General features: G+C 40.3%; 1 protein-coding gene across 1 annotated transcript in view; it reads left to right on the plus strand.

The window, feature by feature from the left end:
- The first annotated feature begins 9,438 nt into the window (after window positions 1-9,438).
- Window positions 9,439-17,642, plus strand: part of LOC134467658 (trichohyalin-like) — a 35,010-nt gene continuing 26,806 nt past the window's right edge. Inside the window, exons 1-6 of the mRNA XM_063221497.1 lie at window positions 9,439-9,664; window positions 10,114-10,338; window positions 10,928-11,047; window positions 12,486-12,818; window positions 13,138-13,194; window positions 15,632-16,964. Coding sequence (XP_063077567.1) covers window positions 9,646-9,664; window positions 10,114-10,338; window positions 10,928-11,047; window positions 12,486-12,818; window positions 13,138-13,194; window positions 15,632-16,964 — 2,087 coding nt within the window. The 5' untranslated portion in view covers window positions 9,439-9,645. The remainder of the gene's footprint in view (window positions 9,665-10,113; window positions 10,339-10,927; window positions 11,048-12,485; window positions 12,819-13,137; window positions 13,195-15,631; window positions 16,965-17,642) is intronic.

Here is a 17,642-nt window from a genome sequence, read left to right on the forward strand (position 1 = left end):
AAGCCAGCCCCATATACATACTGTAGATGTGCACAGATAGGGACGAGGTGGTGCTGAAGTACCTACCCCTTTGCCCTACTGGACAACAAAATGCCCTTTTGAAACGCCTTTTGAAAACTTTTTTTAAGGAGAGTTTTTTTTCACAATGCACTGTTGTATATTGATATGATCATCTCGATTAAAAGACTGTGATAATAATACCCCGATACATAATGTAGCCTATAGCCTAGTAAGGCAGCCAGATGTTACACATGCCCCACATCGATGAGTGGAGGTGCAAAACGCACACCAGAAACAGAGGTGCTGGCAACCAGAAAGTACAATTGTAGAAGGAGAGAGGTGCCGCACACTCACAAGTTAAATAAACAGTTTTTTAATGTGACAACGTTTCGGCCTGCCGGCCTTCTTCAGGTCACGTGTGACAGATGTTACACATGCCCCACATCACCACACCTTGACACCTACCCTTCAAAATGTCGGTGCACGCTACTGCTCATACATGTGATGGTGCTGAGCTATCTCAGTGGCTTTGTATGTGGTCTAATGTTCAGTTGTTGCTGTGATTGGGAGGTCGTGAGGTCAAGCCTCAAGTAGCGAACTTAACACAGACGTGTACCGTTATACTCTGCCCTTTCCTTTGTCTTTTGGACAGAATTACAGTTTATTTCCTCCTGAACTACTTAAGCTGTGACTTGTACACCATCTGGTGGTTGCAGTGAGTACTTCTGGATAATCCTGCCACTGGTCTCAAATTTCGGAGCATAGGCTTTTCAGTTTGGGCAGCAGACAGTCCATAGCCTAACTGCAGGCAGAAATGGAAGAAGTATACTGTGAATCTAGGCCTATATGTGTCACACCACCAGCATTTTTTTTAATGAATAATACTGTGTGAGGTGAGGTACAATGTGGTGCTCACAATATTATACACCCAGGCGCAAAATAGCTTTTTTCAGGTCTTGTAGGCCTACCAAAGAGGTTACCAGAAAAAATCATTAATGACACCATATCATTTAAAAGGTAAACAGTGTTCAACACTGAAAGCAACTTCAATTCAAAAGGAGGTCGATTAGAATTTGAAATATCCAACTTTGGTCAGATTGGCTTCACATTACAGAAAAGATAGGCGGGCACAGATCACTTTGATCCAAGATAACTTGTGTCAAATGTTTAACAACTTTACAATCCCATATAATGATGAAAAGGTGAAATTTCCTTTAATTTCTGGCAGATTTTACCCATGTGTCATTTTTCCCCGATCAGTCTGTTTTTATAGGACAGGGCAGGTTCAAATGTAGGCCTATCCTAAGCAAAATACTTGGGTCAAATTGTTTGAGTACCCATTTAAAAAATACTTTAAAAAGTTGTTTATTTCCAGAACTCATGCTACCCATTCTTAAATGTTACCTTTTTCATACTTACCACCACCATCAAATTCTAAGTATTCATTATGACTGTGAAAATTGCACTTTTCATGCATGAAAAGGGGGATCTTCTCCATGGTTCGTCATTTTGAACTTTAGTTGCAAAAATGACTGTAGGCCTACTTGGGCCATACTAGAAAATAATAGTTTACGCTATTACTTAGTAGGCCTAATTCATGTAAAGATCAAATTTGGCAATAGGCAGAGATTTATAGTAACGAAGTAAAAGTAACGAAGTACTGTACTTAAGTAGCCTACTAAACTGCAGTATCTGTACTTTTTTGAGAAATATTTTTTCCTCATACTTGTACTTTTACTGCGCTACATTTTTCTGATGAAATTAATACTTTTACTCCAATATATTTTTCATGTGCTGCTTTCGTTACTCGTTACTCGTTTCTATGCCCGAAAAATTTAGTTTTAAGCAGTAAAACTACTGCCCTACGTTTTCTTAAAAACTGAACTTTTGTTACAAAGCTGTTTTAATAACAAACCATAATGGTATTTGCACTTCAGAGACTTATTGTACAAAGCTCTAATAAACCAAATGATATTCAAACTTTTTGGACCCCCCCCCCCCCCCCCCCCCCCCCCCCCCCCCCCCGCCCCCTCCATTTTTTTAATGCAGTGCTTTTACTACTTTTTACTCAAGTAGCAAAACTTGCAACACTTAAGTACAACACATTTTGAATACTTTTGTCCTTCTACTTGAGTAAGTTAAGAAAAGGTTACTTTTGACTTTTACTCAAGTCATTTGACAAGATGATAGGCTACTGGTACTTCTACTCCACTACTCCACTGCAGTACTTTATACATCTCTGGCAATAGGCAGCCCAGTTTCTATGAGCAGCATAGTTGCAGTAGGCTACCTTTTGGCCATTTCCCGCACAGTGTACCTTTTAATTTAATTGCAGTAGGCCTAGGCCTAATTTCAGCCTATATGCAGCCGCTTAGGCCCTATATCCCAACTCTGGTTAAAAACAGCCGTGCGTAACGGCTGCTTGTTGTGTAGGCTATTGACTGAAATGTGATGATGGAAAACCAGTTTGCCTTGTTCTTTGTTCATGTTGCCCTTCCCCCACACTGGCGCAGCAGAGTTGAAAGTGAAAGTAACCTTTGGACGCAACTCGATGTCTTTCTTCAGCAGCACAACGGCTTTGAACCTCGTTTTATCCGTTATTGTCAGCATCAAACAGCGTCAAACTTAATTTCGATATCCAGGAAAATCATGGAGCAAGACGACTTTAAAACCGTTTTGGAGGAAAAAGAGAAAGAAATACAAGATCTAAAGGCAAAGCTGACAACGACAGAGAGCGAGAAAGCGACATTGTTGCGACACATGACGAACCTATCTTCCAAATGGAAAGAGGAAACGAGCGAGATGGATAAACTCTTATCCTCGATGGAGTCATCTACAGGTGTGATAAACATGACACTGCACTTTCTCTGACTAACAACAATGGAAGCCTGTTCTGTGTGTTTGTGATGTTGCGACATTAATGGAAAAATAAACAGTGTTTATTTTCTTAAGGTTTGGATTGCAAACGTCTACCAATAAGACGGCAGAAGAGTATGGGGGTGCCACCTACCAGTAAGCCACATTTTAAAAAATATATCAATGCCATTGTAATAGGCCTAATAAGAATAGCCAGGCTCAGAGGTGCACTGTGAAGCCTATGTGTCCAGAATGGGTGCTGCAACTATGCTGCTTATTGAAACTGTGCTGCCTATTACCAAATCGTGTTAGGCTAGGCCTACTGCCTATTACCAATGATCTTTTCATGAATATTTACTAAATCATAAAGCAATATTTACCAGCATTACCAAATTATAGTACGTTTTGCCGCTAAGAAAAAATGTCTATTTCTGGACATTCAAAATGGCGGACCATGGAGAAGGTCCCCCTTTTCATATAAAAAGTGCAATTTTCCCGGTCATAATGAATAGCCTAGGCCTACTTAGAATTTTGTGGGGAAGTATTTCATGAAATAGGTGATGATCGTGAATAGGCAGCATGAATTCTGGAAATAAAAAAAGCATTAGACGGTGCAAGTTTANGTGTTGTCAGATATATGATAGGCCTACCATTATTAAAAGAATGAAGCGAGGAACAGAACTCACACCTCAATAGCCAATGGAACACATTTGTAGGAACACATTTGTGCATTACAGTGATTAAATGCTACCCACATGTGCAGAATATGTTTGGTTACCTGACCATCCTCATACACCCACCTTGTCTTTAATCTATCATTAAAACACGACATCATCACACATTACTACCGATACTACAACTTGGTCTTGTTTTGTTTTTGTGGGTGTTTTTCAGTGCGGGAAGAAAGCCCAGATGTCCCTTTTACATCCCCTGTGGTGCCCGAGCTGAGGGTTGTTCTTCTGGGAGGGACCTCTGTGGAGCAGCAGGCCATAACAGAGGCCATACTGGGCAGATATGCAGGTGCACAGATTACCACAGCAACACAAACTGGGTGCAGTGAAAGCAGACAGGAAGAGGTACAGGAGGAGACCATATTGGGCAGTGATGCAGGAATCGCCACACAGACTAGTAGGTCCACTCAGACTCAGTGCTGTGAATGTAGACAGGGAGAGGTAGCAGGAAGGATGGTGAGAGTGGTGAAAACTCCCGACTGGTTTAGTCCTGAATTTGTGGAGATGCAAGACGTGCAGCGGTGTATGAACCTGTCAAACCCAGGCCCTCACGCGTTCATCATCATCATTCCTGTCAAGTCAATTGGAGAAGAGGAGAGGAACATCCAAGACAAATTGGAGGAGATGTTTGGAGAAACTTGCTGGAACCACACAATGGTCCTTTTAACCTCAGAAGAAGTTGTGGAGCTGACGAGCATGGAGGAACTGACCCCGAGAGGAAACCAGGAGCTGTCACAGTTGGTTGAGAGATGTGGGAACAGGTGTCACCTCCTCAGCCTGAAAACATGTGCTGCAGATGCATCTCTACTGGCAAAAATTGAGGGAGTGATGACAAACAATATTGATGAGTTTTACTGCAGCCAGACTTACTTATATGTTGAGGAGCATTTGAGGGAGATGGATACAACAATGCAAAGGGAGAAAGAGCAGAGAAAAGAGAGGAAGCAAAGCATGAAGAAAGAAAAGGAAGATCAGTTCAAAAGAATGTTGAATCTCTAAGTGGGGTGGAGAGAGAAATTAGCATATGTGAAAGTTACATGAAAACGTTTTCCGAGAGATTGTCTGCACTGGAGGGAATTTGCAAGGAAGAACAAAATGAAACAAAAGTAAAAGAGACAGAGAGAAAACTAAAAAAAGAGACAGCGGCAAAAGAGGCCATTGAGAAAAGAATAAAGGAGTTAAAAGAAAAGTGGGAAAAGGAAAGAATAAAAATGGAGGAAAGGCACAAAAAGGATATCGAGGAGATTCAAGACAGATATAAAAGAGAGGCCAGAGTCAAAACAGAAAAACACTTCAGGAAGCTGTTTTTGTCTGGATTTCATAAGAAGAACAACTCCACGAAACCTATTATTCAACAGAACATGAGTTCTGTCACTGACGGGATGTATGCACACGTGGTGAAACAGATGCACAAAGATGGTAGTCAAGGGCAAGAATAAAAACTCAGATAAAGACCGTAATATAAGTTCCGAAGAATAGAAACGATAAATGTGAATCTTAAAGGGTTTTTTAATGTAACCTAAACATTTAACTCAGATGATCATGGTATCAATTAACCACAAAGAGAGATGAAGATAATCCATCCTCACTCTTTCCTGAGGTGCCCATGAGCCAGGGTGACATGGAGGGTGATCTTTTTTTTTTCATTGTTAGACGTGTTCAACTGTCACAACAATGTGTTTGTGAGTGGTTGTTTACATTTGAGCTGTTTGGTTTCTTGAATCAAATGATCACAAAAAGTGAAAATAAAAATGGATTGAGCATGCAGTTACAGGTATAATGTGCTTATACATCTTATATACATAAAAATATTTATATTTCTGTATAAATGTCTATTGTATCTGTTTGCTGTAAATGTAGGCTAATAAACCACATCTAAACAAATGCATTTTTTCATTATTTACAATCTGTGAATTCATGATTGATATGCACCAAATCACGCTTCTCAATTGTGTTATAATTTAATATGGCAATGTATTTTTAAAAAGTAAACTGGATGAATTTCACAGGTCGATTCGCTCTGATGACACAAAGAGTCATAGGCTTGCATGTTTGTGTTTAAACTATTTTAAATTAAGGGAATCCTGCAAAAAGGTCTCTTGATTTAACTTGGTCTGAGAAGTCTACCCATCTGACAAGTGAACCCATGTATTTCTGTTTAACTGCACGTATGTTTGTAACTGTATTTCTATTCTGTCTGTTTGCTGCATAAACCATATACAGAAGTAAACAAGTATTAAAGTTTAATTAAATAGCCTACTGTACACCAGCTCCTGCTAATTATATAATCTCCTCTCCTCTTTATTTCTAGAATACACCATCACACTTCTCAACAGTAGTAGAATTTCTACCTTGGCATGAAAACATTAAATAACTACTCTATGTATGTTCTTGATACTGTTAATATTATGCATATACGCATGATATAGCCTATTGTTAGTATTAAGATTTTTTTGTCAACATGATGTGTGTACTCTGGAAACTATGTAAACAGCTACTAATATTGTCACTCTCGTAACCTGTGAGAGGGTTCTCTATGTACAGCTCTGCTTAGCTGTGACTTCTACACCAGTGGTTCTCAACCTTCTTTTGAACAAACGCCCCCTTGGCCTCATCACAACCCTCCCAATGCCCCCTTGGCCTCATCATAAGCCTGGCAACGTCCCCTAAGTATTGAAAAAATAAACGGATTAATGCTCCCCAATAGCAACTAAGCACCGCCCCCTTAAGGTGTATTCTTCTCAAGGCCCCCTATAGAGCTCCCCAATGCCCCCTGGGGGGCTGTACCGCTGTAGGATAACTCCCCCACTGCACTCAAGTTTCAGAGCATAGGCCTATACCTATCAGTTTGTGTGGCAAACAGTGCATAACTGAGGGCAGAAAAGGAAGAACTACTATGAAGCAAAATTTGTCACACCAGCAGCCCCCTTTTTAACAGTTAAATGGTCTTTATATGAATATAATGTGTATTAAAACAAATAACACCGCACTCTCGATTAAAAAGTGCAAAGCAAAGGTGAAAAATGTGAAATAAACATTTCTGCACACTTAAATCCTTTTTTCCGTCTTTAAATGGCATGCTTTTGGTCTTAGCTTGGCCATTAAAAGGAAAAAAAGGATTTAAGTGTGCAGACATTTTTCTGTAGTGTAGTGTACCCGGAACATTTCAGATGTCTGAAAGGAGATTTCTGACCGGCCAATTTCAACATGCAGTTGTATTGCTCACACTACATTCTTAACTTGTCACAATCTGATGACACAGCATTTTTCTTTTTGTTCAGCCCTTATACATATTTGGATAGTAAGAATCTAAGACAGTATCCTAATAATAGTATCCTAATAATAATAATAATAAGTCCTATCCAGACTGGGGGGGGGCTAAAAGTGCCCGCACCAACTTTGATGTCGTATAATTCCTTAATGACTTAAGCTATGACTACGAAACTTTGTGACTTTTCCTAACATTTAGTTGGCTACAGTTAGGTACCGAAAGATTAGGTTTATCATTTTTTCTGTTGCCATGGCAACGGTTTTCTGACAGGTATGTCTGACCAAAAATCACTTAACCATATCTATGACGCCATATATTTTCATATTTTTTTTGTTATTTCCATTAGCATCAGACAACTTTGTGAGCATTTAAGTGATTTGAAGCATAAATTCATAAAAATTTAAGTGCATTACCTACATTTTTTGGAAAATCCATTATGGCGAGATTTTGGACATAATAACATAATGATGTCATAATGACGTCATAATAATAGATAATTACACAAAAATTATGTCATTCATAGATGTCCATATGTAGATCATCTCCCCCAAGTTTCGTAGTCATACTGTGTTCCGTTCATGAGTTATGAGGGGGGGGGTCAAAAGAGCCCCCCCCCAGGCCCAGGAATGCCAAAAAAGCCCAGTCTGAATAGGGTTAAGGTTACCAAGATGTCTTTAGCTCCCTACCTTGTATTTTCCATCTACAGTTCCATAATTCCATTTCTGGAACTGGAACATGACTCACTATGGTGACGAAGTAGTGATTCTGCTCCAGGTTCCAGGTTTATTTATAATGCCGTGTCTTAATGGCTTAAATTCATGTTTAGGATGACATGCCATATAGAACTCAACATTTCCCGACTCTTGCCATCTGTTACAGAGTTAGAGCTCAACACATTAATATAAAAGGAAATGCTTAACACTAAAATAAAACGTAAGTATAATTGTAAAATTGGTATAAAATAAAATAAAATAATAAAAAAATTGGTTGACATAATTATGTCCAAGATTACATTTTGGAGGCCTACACTTTCAACAACGGGTAGTCATGGGTAAGCAGCTAGGGCATCAGACTTGTAGCCCAAAGGTTGCCGATTCGACTCCCGACCCGCCAGGTTGGTGGGGGGAGTAATTCACCAGTGCTCTCCCCCATGCTCCTCCATGACAGGTACCCTGAGCCCCGCCACACTGCTCCCTTTCATGTGCCATCGGGGGCTGCCCCCTTGCACGGGTGAGGCATAAATGCAACTTCATTGTGTGCAGTGAGCACTGTGTGCTGTGGAGGGCTGTGTCACGATGACAATAGGAGTTGGAGTTTCCCAGGTGGGCTTTCGCTTTCAACATGGCGTATATCCTGAGGTATGGGGCATTTCGTGGATACTGCTGGCAGGCATGGGCAGCTGCATAAGATCAGTTTTAACAAGCAGATTGTTCCACAGCCTAAAGTAGGTGCCATGAGGCTGAAAGCCTTATTTTGACTTTTGAAATAGTTCATATCAGATAATCTTCCAGTACCTTGGCGTGCAAGATCAATTCAAATCAGTTAAGTATGTAGCTGCCAGAGAGACCATGTATTGATACACCACTATATAGGTTTATGTACAATAGCCTAGATCAGTGGTTTTCAAAGTGGGGGCCGGGAACCCCCTAACCGAAACAATATCTGGCCTACCTGTAGATAACATCAAAATGCGGTTTCTCTTCAGGTGACTTCAATCGTTAGAACAAATGTGTGGCATGTTAAAGAATTTGACTGCCCTCGCTGTGCCCTTTTACTGATGACAATCTTAGCCAGAGAGACTTAGGGGATTACTTGCACGGGGCCAGCATCTAGGCTACTGGTGACAGCAAGTCACTGACATGTCACAACATGCAATCACACTCAGATGTTTGTTTTTGAAGACCAATCAAATAATTGTGTATGTAAACATGCCTCATTTGGGGTCCGTTTATAAGAGATGTACTGTATAAAGTAGAAGTACTCTAAGAGTAGTGTAGAGTAATTTTATTAATCCTTATGGAAATTACGGTGTCTGACAGTTTAAGTACACAAATACAAATACTGTATATATTTTAGTAGGCTATCTAATTTGGGACAGTGGAATAACTACTGAAAAAAATTAAGTCATGTGCATGTACTGTTGACTGATTAATCAACTTAACCGTTCGTATTTTGCAAGTTTTAAACTACAATAAATACTATTCGTTGAACCAGAAATAATCTGTAAGCGGCAGATATTAGATCAGGTATGCAACTGGGATGACCATAAACTGGGGAATCATTGCAAGACGACCTAAAAAAAAATCTTCTGTTACTCAGATGTCTTGTCCTTACGGAGTCTTTGTGAATCAGTGCTGTATAGGAAGGACATGAGGGTGACTGTGAGAATGGAAAACTGAAAAAACAACATGTCACTATTTTGACACATTATTTTTTCTAAAAGCTCACGAATTGTGTAGTACAGGATGTTTCATGAGAGAAAACTTGTTGGGCAAACATGTCCCGTAGCGTTCCACCCATATGGCATTTAGTTACCTTTGAAGTGCTAGTGGTGCAGTTCTACATGTGATTATCTTGATGTACAAGGCACCAGCTCTTCTAGAAGGCATGCTGTGTTTATTAGGTGCATCTTGTGTCGCGTGTCTGCTATAGACATCTTCCTTCGGGTAAAAATAAATGAACTCTTCTCATTTAATGTGGAGGGATGTAGTCGTGTTACACGTTAAAAGGACTTCCAGAGGACAACTTTTCGTTTATTATTTGTTTGTTTAGCTGCAGCATGAGAGGATGGAGTCGCATTCGAAAAGTGAGTACATCCTATTTCTATCTTTCCTTCTCCATTCCACCTCAGGCTGCTGCCACACTAACACTGTTTTCAATCAAAAACTAAATCAGTCAGAATAAAAAAACCCATGTGTGCTACAGGAGCGTGTCTATGTTCCAGAGCCCATTGGTCCCACCTCACTAAGACTTTTAACATCAATTTTTTGACCCATTGGTCCCACAGCATATACCTGCTGCTCCGTGTTCCCAAATTTCTAGGAATTCATTAAAATTTAGGCCCTTTGTTCCAAAGGCACGTTCTCCTAGTTTACTGGGAAATGTACATTGAGTTGTAGAGCATAGGACCTATATTTGAATAATTTCTTAAAAGGGTGGGAACATGGAGCAGCAGGAATAAGCTGTGGGACCATTAGGCTGTGGGAATATAGAGCTGACCCTGTGTGCTACTGTACATCATTGGCCCGTTGACAGATCACTTCAAACTGGTGGTCCCCAGTCCTGCTGAACTCCACGTTTACCCAGGCGAAGATGTCACTCTCCCGTGTCGCCTGTCCATCCAGACCAGCGCAACTGCAATGGAGGTCAGGTGGCTGAAAAGGACAGACTGTGTTTACCTGTTCAAGGACGGGCAGGGGACGGAGGGGAAGAACTACGGGGGCCGGGTGGGCATCCTGCCTGGGGACCTGCAGACGGGAGGTGTGGCACTTTTTTACTTTATTGATACTGGTGATTTCATGTACAGTAGCCTACTTTCAATGCAATTCAAAACAATGTCCTCATTTACTTATAGGCTACTTGATATCTATCAAGCAATAAACATCCACACACTTAACATGGGTCACTATTATAGAGGATCTACCACATTAGATACAGTGTAATAACCAGTGTAACAATATTTAATACCATGTAAATTAATACCAGTGTAACACCATGTACCAATTTTGTACTTACACAGGGTTAGGGTTGGTACATTGTATTCCACTGGTATTACATGAAATATTGTTACACTGTTTATTACACTGTACCTAATGTGGTAGATCCACTGTAATAGTCAACCATTAAAGTAAAGTGTTGCCTGGCCCTCCCGTGACTAACCGGTAGGGTACTCGTCTACCATGCAGCCGACCCGGGTTTGATTCCCGGCCCGGGTCATTTGCCACCCCCTCCCCATCTCTCTCCCCATTCGCTTCCTGTCCATCTCTCAAACTGTAATGTCATCAATAAAGTCGTAAAAGACCAAAAAAAAAATAGATAAATAAATAAAGTGTTACCGCCTTTTTTCCAGGTGTGTCACTGAGGTTGAGTCGGGTCATGCACTCGGACAGTGGGCTGTACAGGTGCCAGGTCACTCACAGAGGGCACAAAGCTGAGGAGACACTGTGGCTGTACGTCAAAAAAATCCAAGGCAAGTAAGAAATGACAAACGTTTGTTTTCATGATTGTATGCAGAGACGCCAACATGTTGGGAGTTTTGACAAAGGGGTAAGTTTTCCCAGGCCCTGGAAGATAAGGGGCCCAGATTTGGGTCCACTTTACATTGAATGTATTGGGTGGGGGGGCCTTTCAGATGACTTTGTCCTGGGCCCAGTCAAAGCTGGCTGTGACCCTGTTTGTAAGTGGGTGAAACTGCTGTGGTTGTGTACAGAAAGTATCAACACTGCCTAATGACGATGACGCACCTGTAAACAGGAATACAGACTTGACGGATCTAATCTCATCAGGCAGACTCCTGGTGCCATGGCAAATGCTAAAAATAAAGCTATGATCAGGGGCGTCAGGTGACCTAATGTTATACAGGGGCACAGTAGGACACCGAGACATAATGCCTGCGCGCAAAGTGCGCGAGCGAAAAAAAAAGCAGTTATTTCTTTTTAAAACCTTGTAAGTTAATTATATTATTACAAGTAGTGCATATGCACTATTTTGTGCACATTCTGTAGATTACTCTGCATGCTAAACTTGAGCTAAATTCCAAGGTAGCAAGGTTGTTGTTTTTTGTGAAACTCATATCGGGGCACAGCATATCAATACCCAGGCACGTGCCCCTGTCAAATAGGTCTGGCGACCCTGGCTATGATGCCACTTAAAATAAATCTCCTTTTGAGTTAAGATTACCTCGGAAATAGTTAATAATAAGCCACTGTAGGTTTTGTGAGGTTTTTACAGATCAGTTATGTTTATCAGTTATACACCGACCGCGACCTGAGCGATGCGAGTGACGGAATTTATTAAGAGCGACAGTTGTGAACACTTTATATTAATGTCTGCTTATGAAGTAAATATAAAATATTCACATAACATTTACAAACATGTACAAGTCATTTACAAACATTTGTTAATGCTTTCTTCATCCTTTGTTCATTATTTACTATATTTAATAAATTTACAAACATTTGTTAATGCTTTCTTCATCATTTGTTCATTATTTACTATATTTAATATAGTAAATAATGAACAAAGGATGAAGAAAGCATTAACAAATGTTTGTAAATGACTTGTAAATGTTTGTAAATGTTATGTTAATATTTTATATTTATCAAACATTTACAAATTGTTTGTAAATGACTAATAATACTCTGTTAAAAGATTTGTGAAATCATGAACATAGGCCTATTAGTTGTAGATGTGTTATAAAATATTAACAAAATGTAGCTAATAACTTTAATATTTGCTAATGTTTTGTTCATAATTAGTTAATTGATTACTAAGTCTTTATAAGCAGACATTAATATAAAGTGTTACCCGACAGGTAGTTGAACTCCTGTGAATATTATGCAAATTATGACGCAGTTTGGCGACAGAGTTGGACAAATACTATTAATTTAATTTCCTTTTTTTCTCAGGGCCAAGAGGGATGGACAGCCAGTCAAGTAGTACAATGCTTCAGGACACCCAGCAGCTTCTGCAACAAACTGAACGGCTAGCGGAGGCCAAAGACGCCGAGTTGAACGAGATGGTGAATCGGCTTGTGGAGACAGAACGAGCCTTACTGGAGAGAAACGCTGACCTGAAGCACACCAGAGAACAGCTGTTGTCTATGGAGAAAGACCTGAAGGAGAAAACTCAGACGCTGAACTTTTTGAGAGACCGGCTGCAAGAGAAAGACAGAGAGCTGAAGAACAGAGACAAGGAGCAGCAGCAACGGATTTCATCAAGAGATCATGACTTTTGCAAAGGTGAGTGTAAACTTGTATTTTTTTTCCGCACACCTCAGCTGGCAGGTGCGTCGGAGATGTCCCATGGATCACTCAGCAGACAATATGAAAAAAACTTCTGCACACTGACCATTAAGCTGTTTTCTTTAATACACAACGTTTCGGTAGACCGAATTAAATAAATTATTAATGAAAACAGCAAAATGGTCAGTGTGTGGGATTTTTTTCAAATTGTCTGCAAAGGTGAGAGTAAAACAAATAATTGAATTTCATCCTGAATTTAATATATTCAAATAATCAGATGTCATGAAATGAGATGTTTGTGCCAAATGTGTTGCAGACCTGAGGCTCCCCATCCAGAGACGTGACAGTTCATCAATATTCCCCAAGCCAAACAGTAAGTCAGGTTTGCTTGCTATACCATCAGCATTTTCTACTTAAGTTACATAGATATGGGCCAATGGTGTTTCAGTAGTAATACATGTCAGTGCGATGCGTGCACCCACAGCTAACAGCACTATTGTATGGATTTAAAAAAAATGTCTTTGTTTTTACTGGATTACCCAAGAAGCAGCATAATTATATCCCCGAAACGCGGAGCGTCGGGGATGTTTCGGGGATATAGGCCTAATGGTTTTGCGTGCACCGCCGCCGCCGCCGCCGCCGCCGCCGCGTAAGGTCTTTCGTGTTAACGCGATAACTTTTGAACGGATGTTTGGATTTGTCCCAGATTTGGTGTGTGAATGCTCTAGGGCAGGTTCATGAACTGATTCGAGTTTGGAGGTCAACACTTTCAAGATGGCTGAATTCAAGATGGCCGAAATTTTGTTTGGCCCATAACTACTGACCGGGTGGATGGATTTGTCTCAGATTTTGTGTGTGAATGCTCTAGGGTAGGTTCATGAACTGATTCGAGTTTGGAAGACAACACTTTCAAAATGGCGGAATTTTCATTTGGCCCATAACTGGGTGGATTGATTTGCCCGGTAACACCTTATTTTAATGGTTCACCATTTCAGTGAATCTACCATATTAGGTGCAGTGTAATAACCAATGTAACAATATTTAACCCTGTGAAACCTGAACCATGAAAGCAATGAGAGAAAATTATATTTTTTTGGAATTTGCTTCAATATTGGTCCCTTATAAGAAATGTAAAAAAAAAATTCAAATTTTTGTTAAGGTCACTGAGATATTTGATGCATCATATATGATGCATCAGGCTTTAAAGGGAATGAAAATTCCAATTTCATGACCATTGAAAAATGACTTTTAATGCATTTGCATCTTTTTTTTAATTTAAAAAAGTTGTCAGACAATTTAATTTGAGGATTATCTTTAAATATTTAGTGAGATCCTGCCATTTTTTTAAGCCTATCCTTGTTTTAGCAGGACCATATTTTACATTTCCCACAGCCTGGTTGGGTAATTTTTTTAAATCTATGTAAAAACATAGCTGATCGAATGCTTAACAACCTATTTATGAGTGTAATATAGATCATTATTCATTTTTGATGTGTAATTTGAATATATGGGTCCATTACTGCAATTGGACCATTTCTCCATTCACTTCAATGCATTTTTTACGAGATCATAATTTCAACATTTTGCATTACATTTTCAAAATCGCAAGTAAAACGTTTTTCTTAAGGCAATATCTTTGTCTTGAAGTAAAACAACTTGTGTGTTTTGTTAAACGATCGTCGTGGTATGCTTTGTAAGTTTCCCTATGGAGCAAATGCATTGATGGCTGACTTCCTGCCACCGCCGGATGGTGCTTATATGTCTCATCAGTTTTAGCACAATCTCTCTGCAACACGGTGTAAAAATATAAACTCTTCCTTGATTAATTGCACAAAGCAAGTGTCCAAATTAAAGGATGTAGAGTTATATTTCGGAAATTTGTACACAAACCTTTTGCAATTTGTCGATATCTCAGCGTCGGTCAGGGAAACCGCTTCTACTCCATTTTTGCATTTTTCGCCGAGCTGTGATCAACTTGTTGTTGACCGCTGCTCTCTTGTGGCGGTTTCCGCGTACTGCAGGACGTTTGGAAATGACACGCAGGATGTTTTTGAGATGGATTTTTTTTGTGTGTCAGCGTGGAGAGGGCTTTGAATTTGATGCATCATAGATGATGCATCCGGCGCGATAGGGTTAATACCATGTAATACTAGTGTAATACCAGTGTAACAATATGCAATATCAGGTACAGTGTAATAACGAGTGTAATAGTATGCAATACCATGTAATATAGTGTAATACCAGTGTAACAATATGCAATACCATGTAATACCACTTACGCACAAACACATGATGTAAGTGAAAAAAATGGTGGTGTTACACTGGTATCACATTGTATTAAATATTGTTACACTGGTTATTACACTGTACCAAATGTGGTATATCCACTGAACCATTAAAACAGTATTACCATGTGCCCCATTTTTTGCTTCATTTTCACAATAGTCGTTTGGTTTTAAGCCTATGCACGTCATGTCACGTCTGTATGTATCATATACGTTTACGAAATGGTGGACGGGAGTGGTAGGAATGATGGGGGACTGGAAGCGTCGCGTTTCGGGGATATACCTTAAGCAGTCGAAGGCGACTGCACAGGCAGTCTAGTTATTTATTATTATCATACCATAATTACAAACTGCTAATTCATGGACATTAGCTGTTGTTGTACCACTTGACGTATGAGCCCAAAAAACATAATTGACCCACAATCTTGTAAATTAACAGTAAAATGATATGCAGAAATACATATGATCCATCATTTCATGAACACAGTGGGAAAATACGTTCTGTTTGTTTGCCAATACCTGCAGTGTCAGAGGACCAGACCAGTGAAGGGGCCTCACAGACTCCTGGTGATCCCAAGCCTGAGCTGAGGCTGGTGCTGCTGGGCAGGAATGCTGCTGAGAAAAAGGCAGCACGAGACGCCATACTGGGGAAGACTGCGGTCAGCAGTGAGACTAGTGGCAAGAGTGAGACTAGTGTGGGCAGCAGTGAGACTAGCTCCTCCACAGAGAACCAGAGCAGTGAGAGCAAAGAGAAGACCGTGGGTGATAGACGTGCAAATGTGGTGCTCACTCCAGACTGGTTCAGCCCTGAAGTTCATCAGGGGAAACTAAGGGAGGATGTTGTGCTGTGTATGCAGCTTTCAGCTCCTGGACCACATGCGTTCATACTTGTTATCCCTATGGAACATATTGTTATAGAAGCAAGAGGAATATTGGAAGATGTTGAGAAGTTATTTGCAGAGACGATTTGGAAGCACACCCTGATTCTTTTCACCTGTAGAGAAGAAATAACTGAAGAGACCATGGAGGAGAAGCTGACCACAGGATGTCAGGAGTTCATGAAAGTGGTTGAGAAATGTGGACACAGGTGGCATCTTCTGAATGTAAGCAAGAATGACAGCAGTGACCAGGTGGAAGGACTTCTAAGTAAAATTGATGATTTGGTAGACCCCAATGGGACGGATAGTTTCTACAACAGTGAGACCTATCTGGAGGCAGAGAATCAGCTGAGAGAGATGGAACGAATGATCCAGAAAGAACGAGAAGAAAGGAGGGAAAGGGAAGAGAGGGAGTGCATGAAACAACACGAGGAGGAGTTGCAGGAGTGCGTCAGGGTAATGGAGGTAAAGATCCAGGAAAAAGACGAAAAGATTGAGACTCTTGAAATCAAGATCGTTGATCTGGAGATAGAGCTGAAGGAGGAGCGGAATGAAGAGCGACGGCAGGAGCTGGAGCGACAGCTGAAGGAGGAGTCTGAACAGAGGGCTGAAGCGGAGAAAGAAAGACAGCACCTGAGAGAGGAGATGGAGAGAGAAAAGAGAGAGAAGGAGGAGACGCACAGGAAAGAGATTGAAGAAATTCAGGAGAACTACCAGAGGGAGGCCTTGGTTGAAGCCGAACGAAATCTCATGAAGATTATCCTGCCTGAACTCCAGCGAAACCTCAAGTTCTCGAATGCAAAGATGCACGGGGAGTTCAATCGACAACTCCAGGGGAAAAACACTGAAATTAGGAGACTGAAGCGGATGCTGACCATAGAGGAGATGCTGCGGGTGGAGAGGGAGGAGGGGAGAGGAGCGAGGCACACTTTATCAAAAGCCCTGGGTTGGGCCAGACAACATTCATCAGGATGGCTGCTGCAAAATACTATATATCTTTAAGGAAATGGCAGGTCTAGGATGGTACACTGTGTTTAGATGTCTTTATGGTTTTAAGAAAGATCATACATCATACAAATGTGTTGTCATAAAAACGATAATATGCCTATTAACATCAATATTCCATGTGATTATCACCGTTTTTGTGCCACTACATATGGTACACATCGTTTAGAACTCAAGAAATGGTTTATGGCTTGAAGAAAGATCTTACATAATACTAATGTGTTGTCATAAAAAACAATAATATGAACATCAATATTCCATGTGATTGTCACTGTTTTTGAGCCACTGCAGTATTTATTTTCCAGAGGCTCACAGCAGAATATTATAAAGATGAATGTCATAAGTGAACAACTGTGGCCTAGTGGTTAGGTGGTCTTAAAGGAGTATATTTGCAGTATTTCCCATTATTCATGAATGTGCATATCCTTTTCGTCTATGTGCTTTCATTGCCCCGTTTGTATGGCCAAATAGGGCATAGTACTGCAAGTCTATGATACAAAATAAAACATCATCAAATGTACTTATAAACCACTTTATGATGAATGTAAAATTCACCTGAGTGTAGAACAGCAATTTAATTCTGTCCAGTGATCACTTGTGGCTTGATGCTAAAGTTACCAGTTACTTACAGCTATTATGCTTAAGTATGCTAA

The sequence above is a fragment of the Engraulis encrasicolus genome, chromosome 17 (genome assembly GCF_034702125.1).
Source record: "Engraulis encrasicolus isolate BLACKSEA-1 chromosome 17, IST_EnEncr_1.0, whole genome shotgun sequence".
Lineage (NCBI taxonomy): Eukaryota > Metazoa > Chordata > Actinopteri > Clupeiformes > Engraulidae > Engraulis > Engraulis encrasicolus.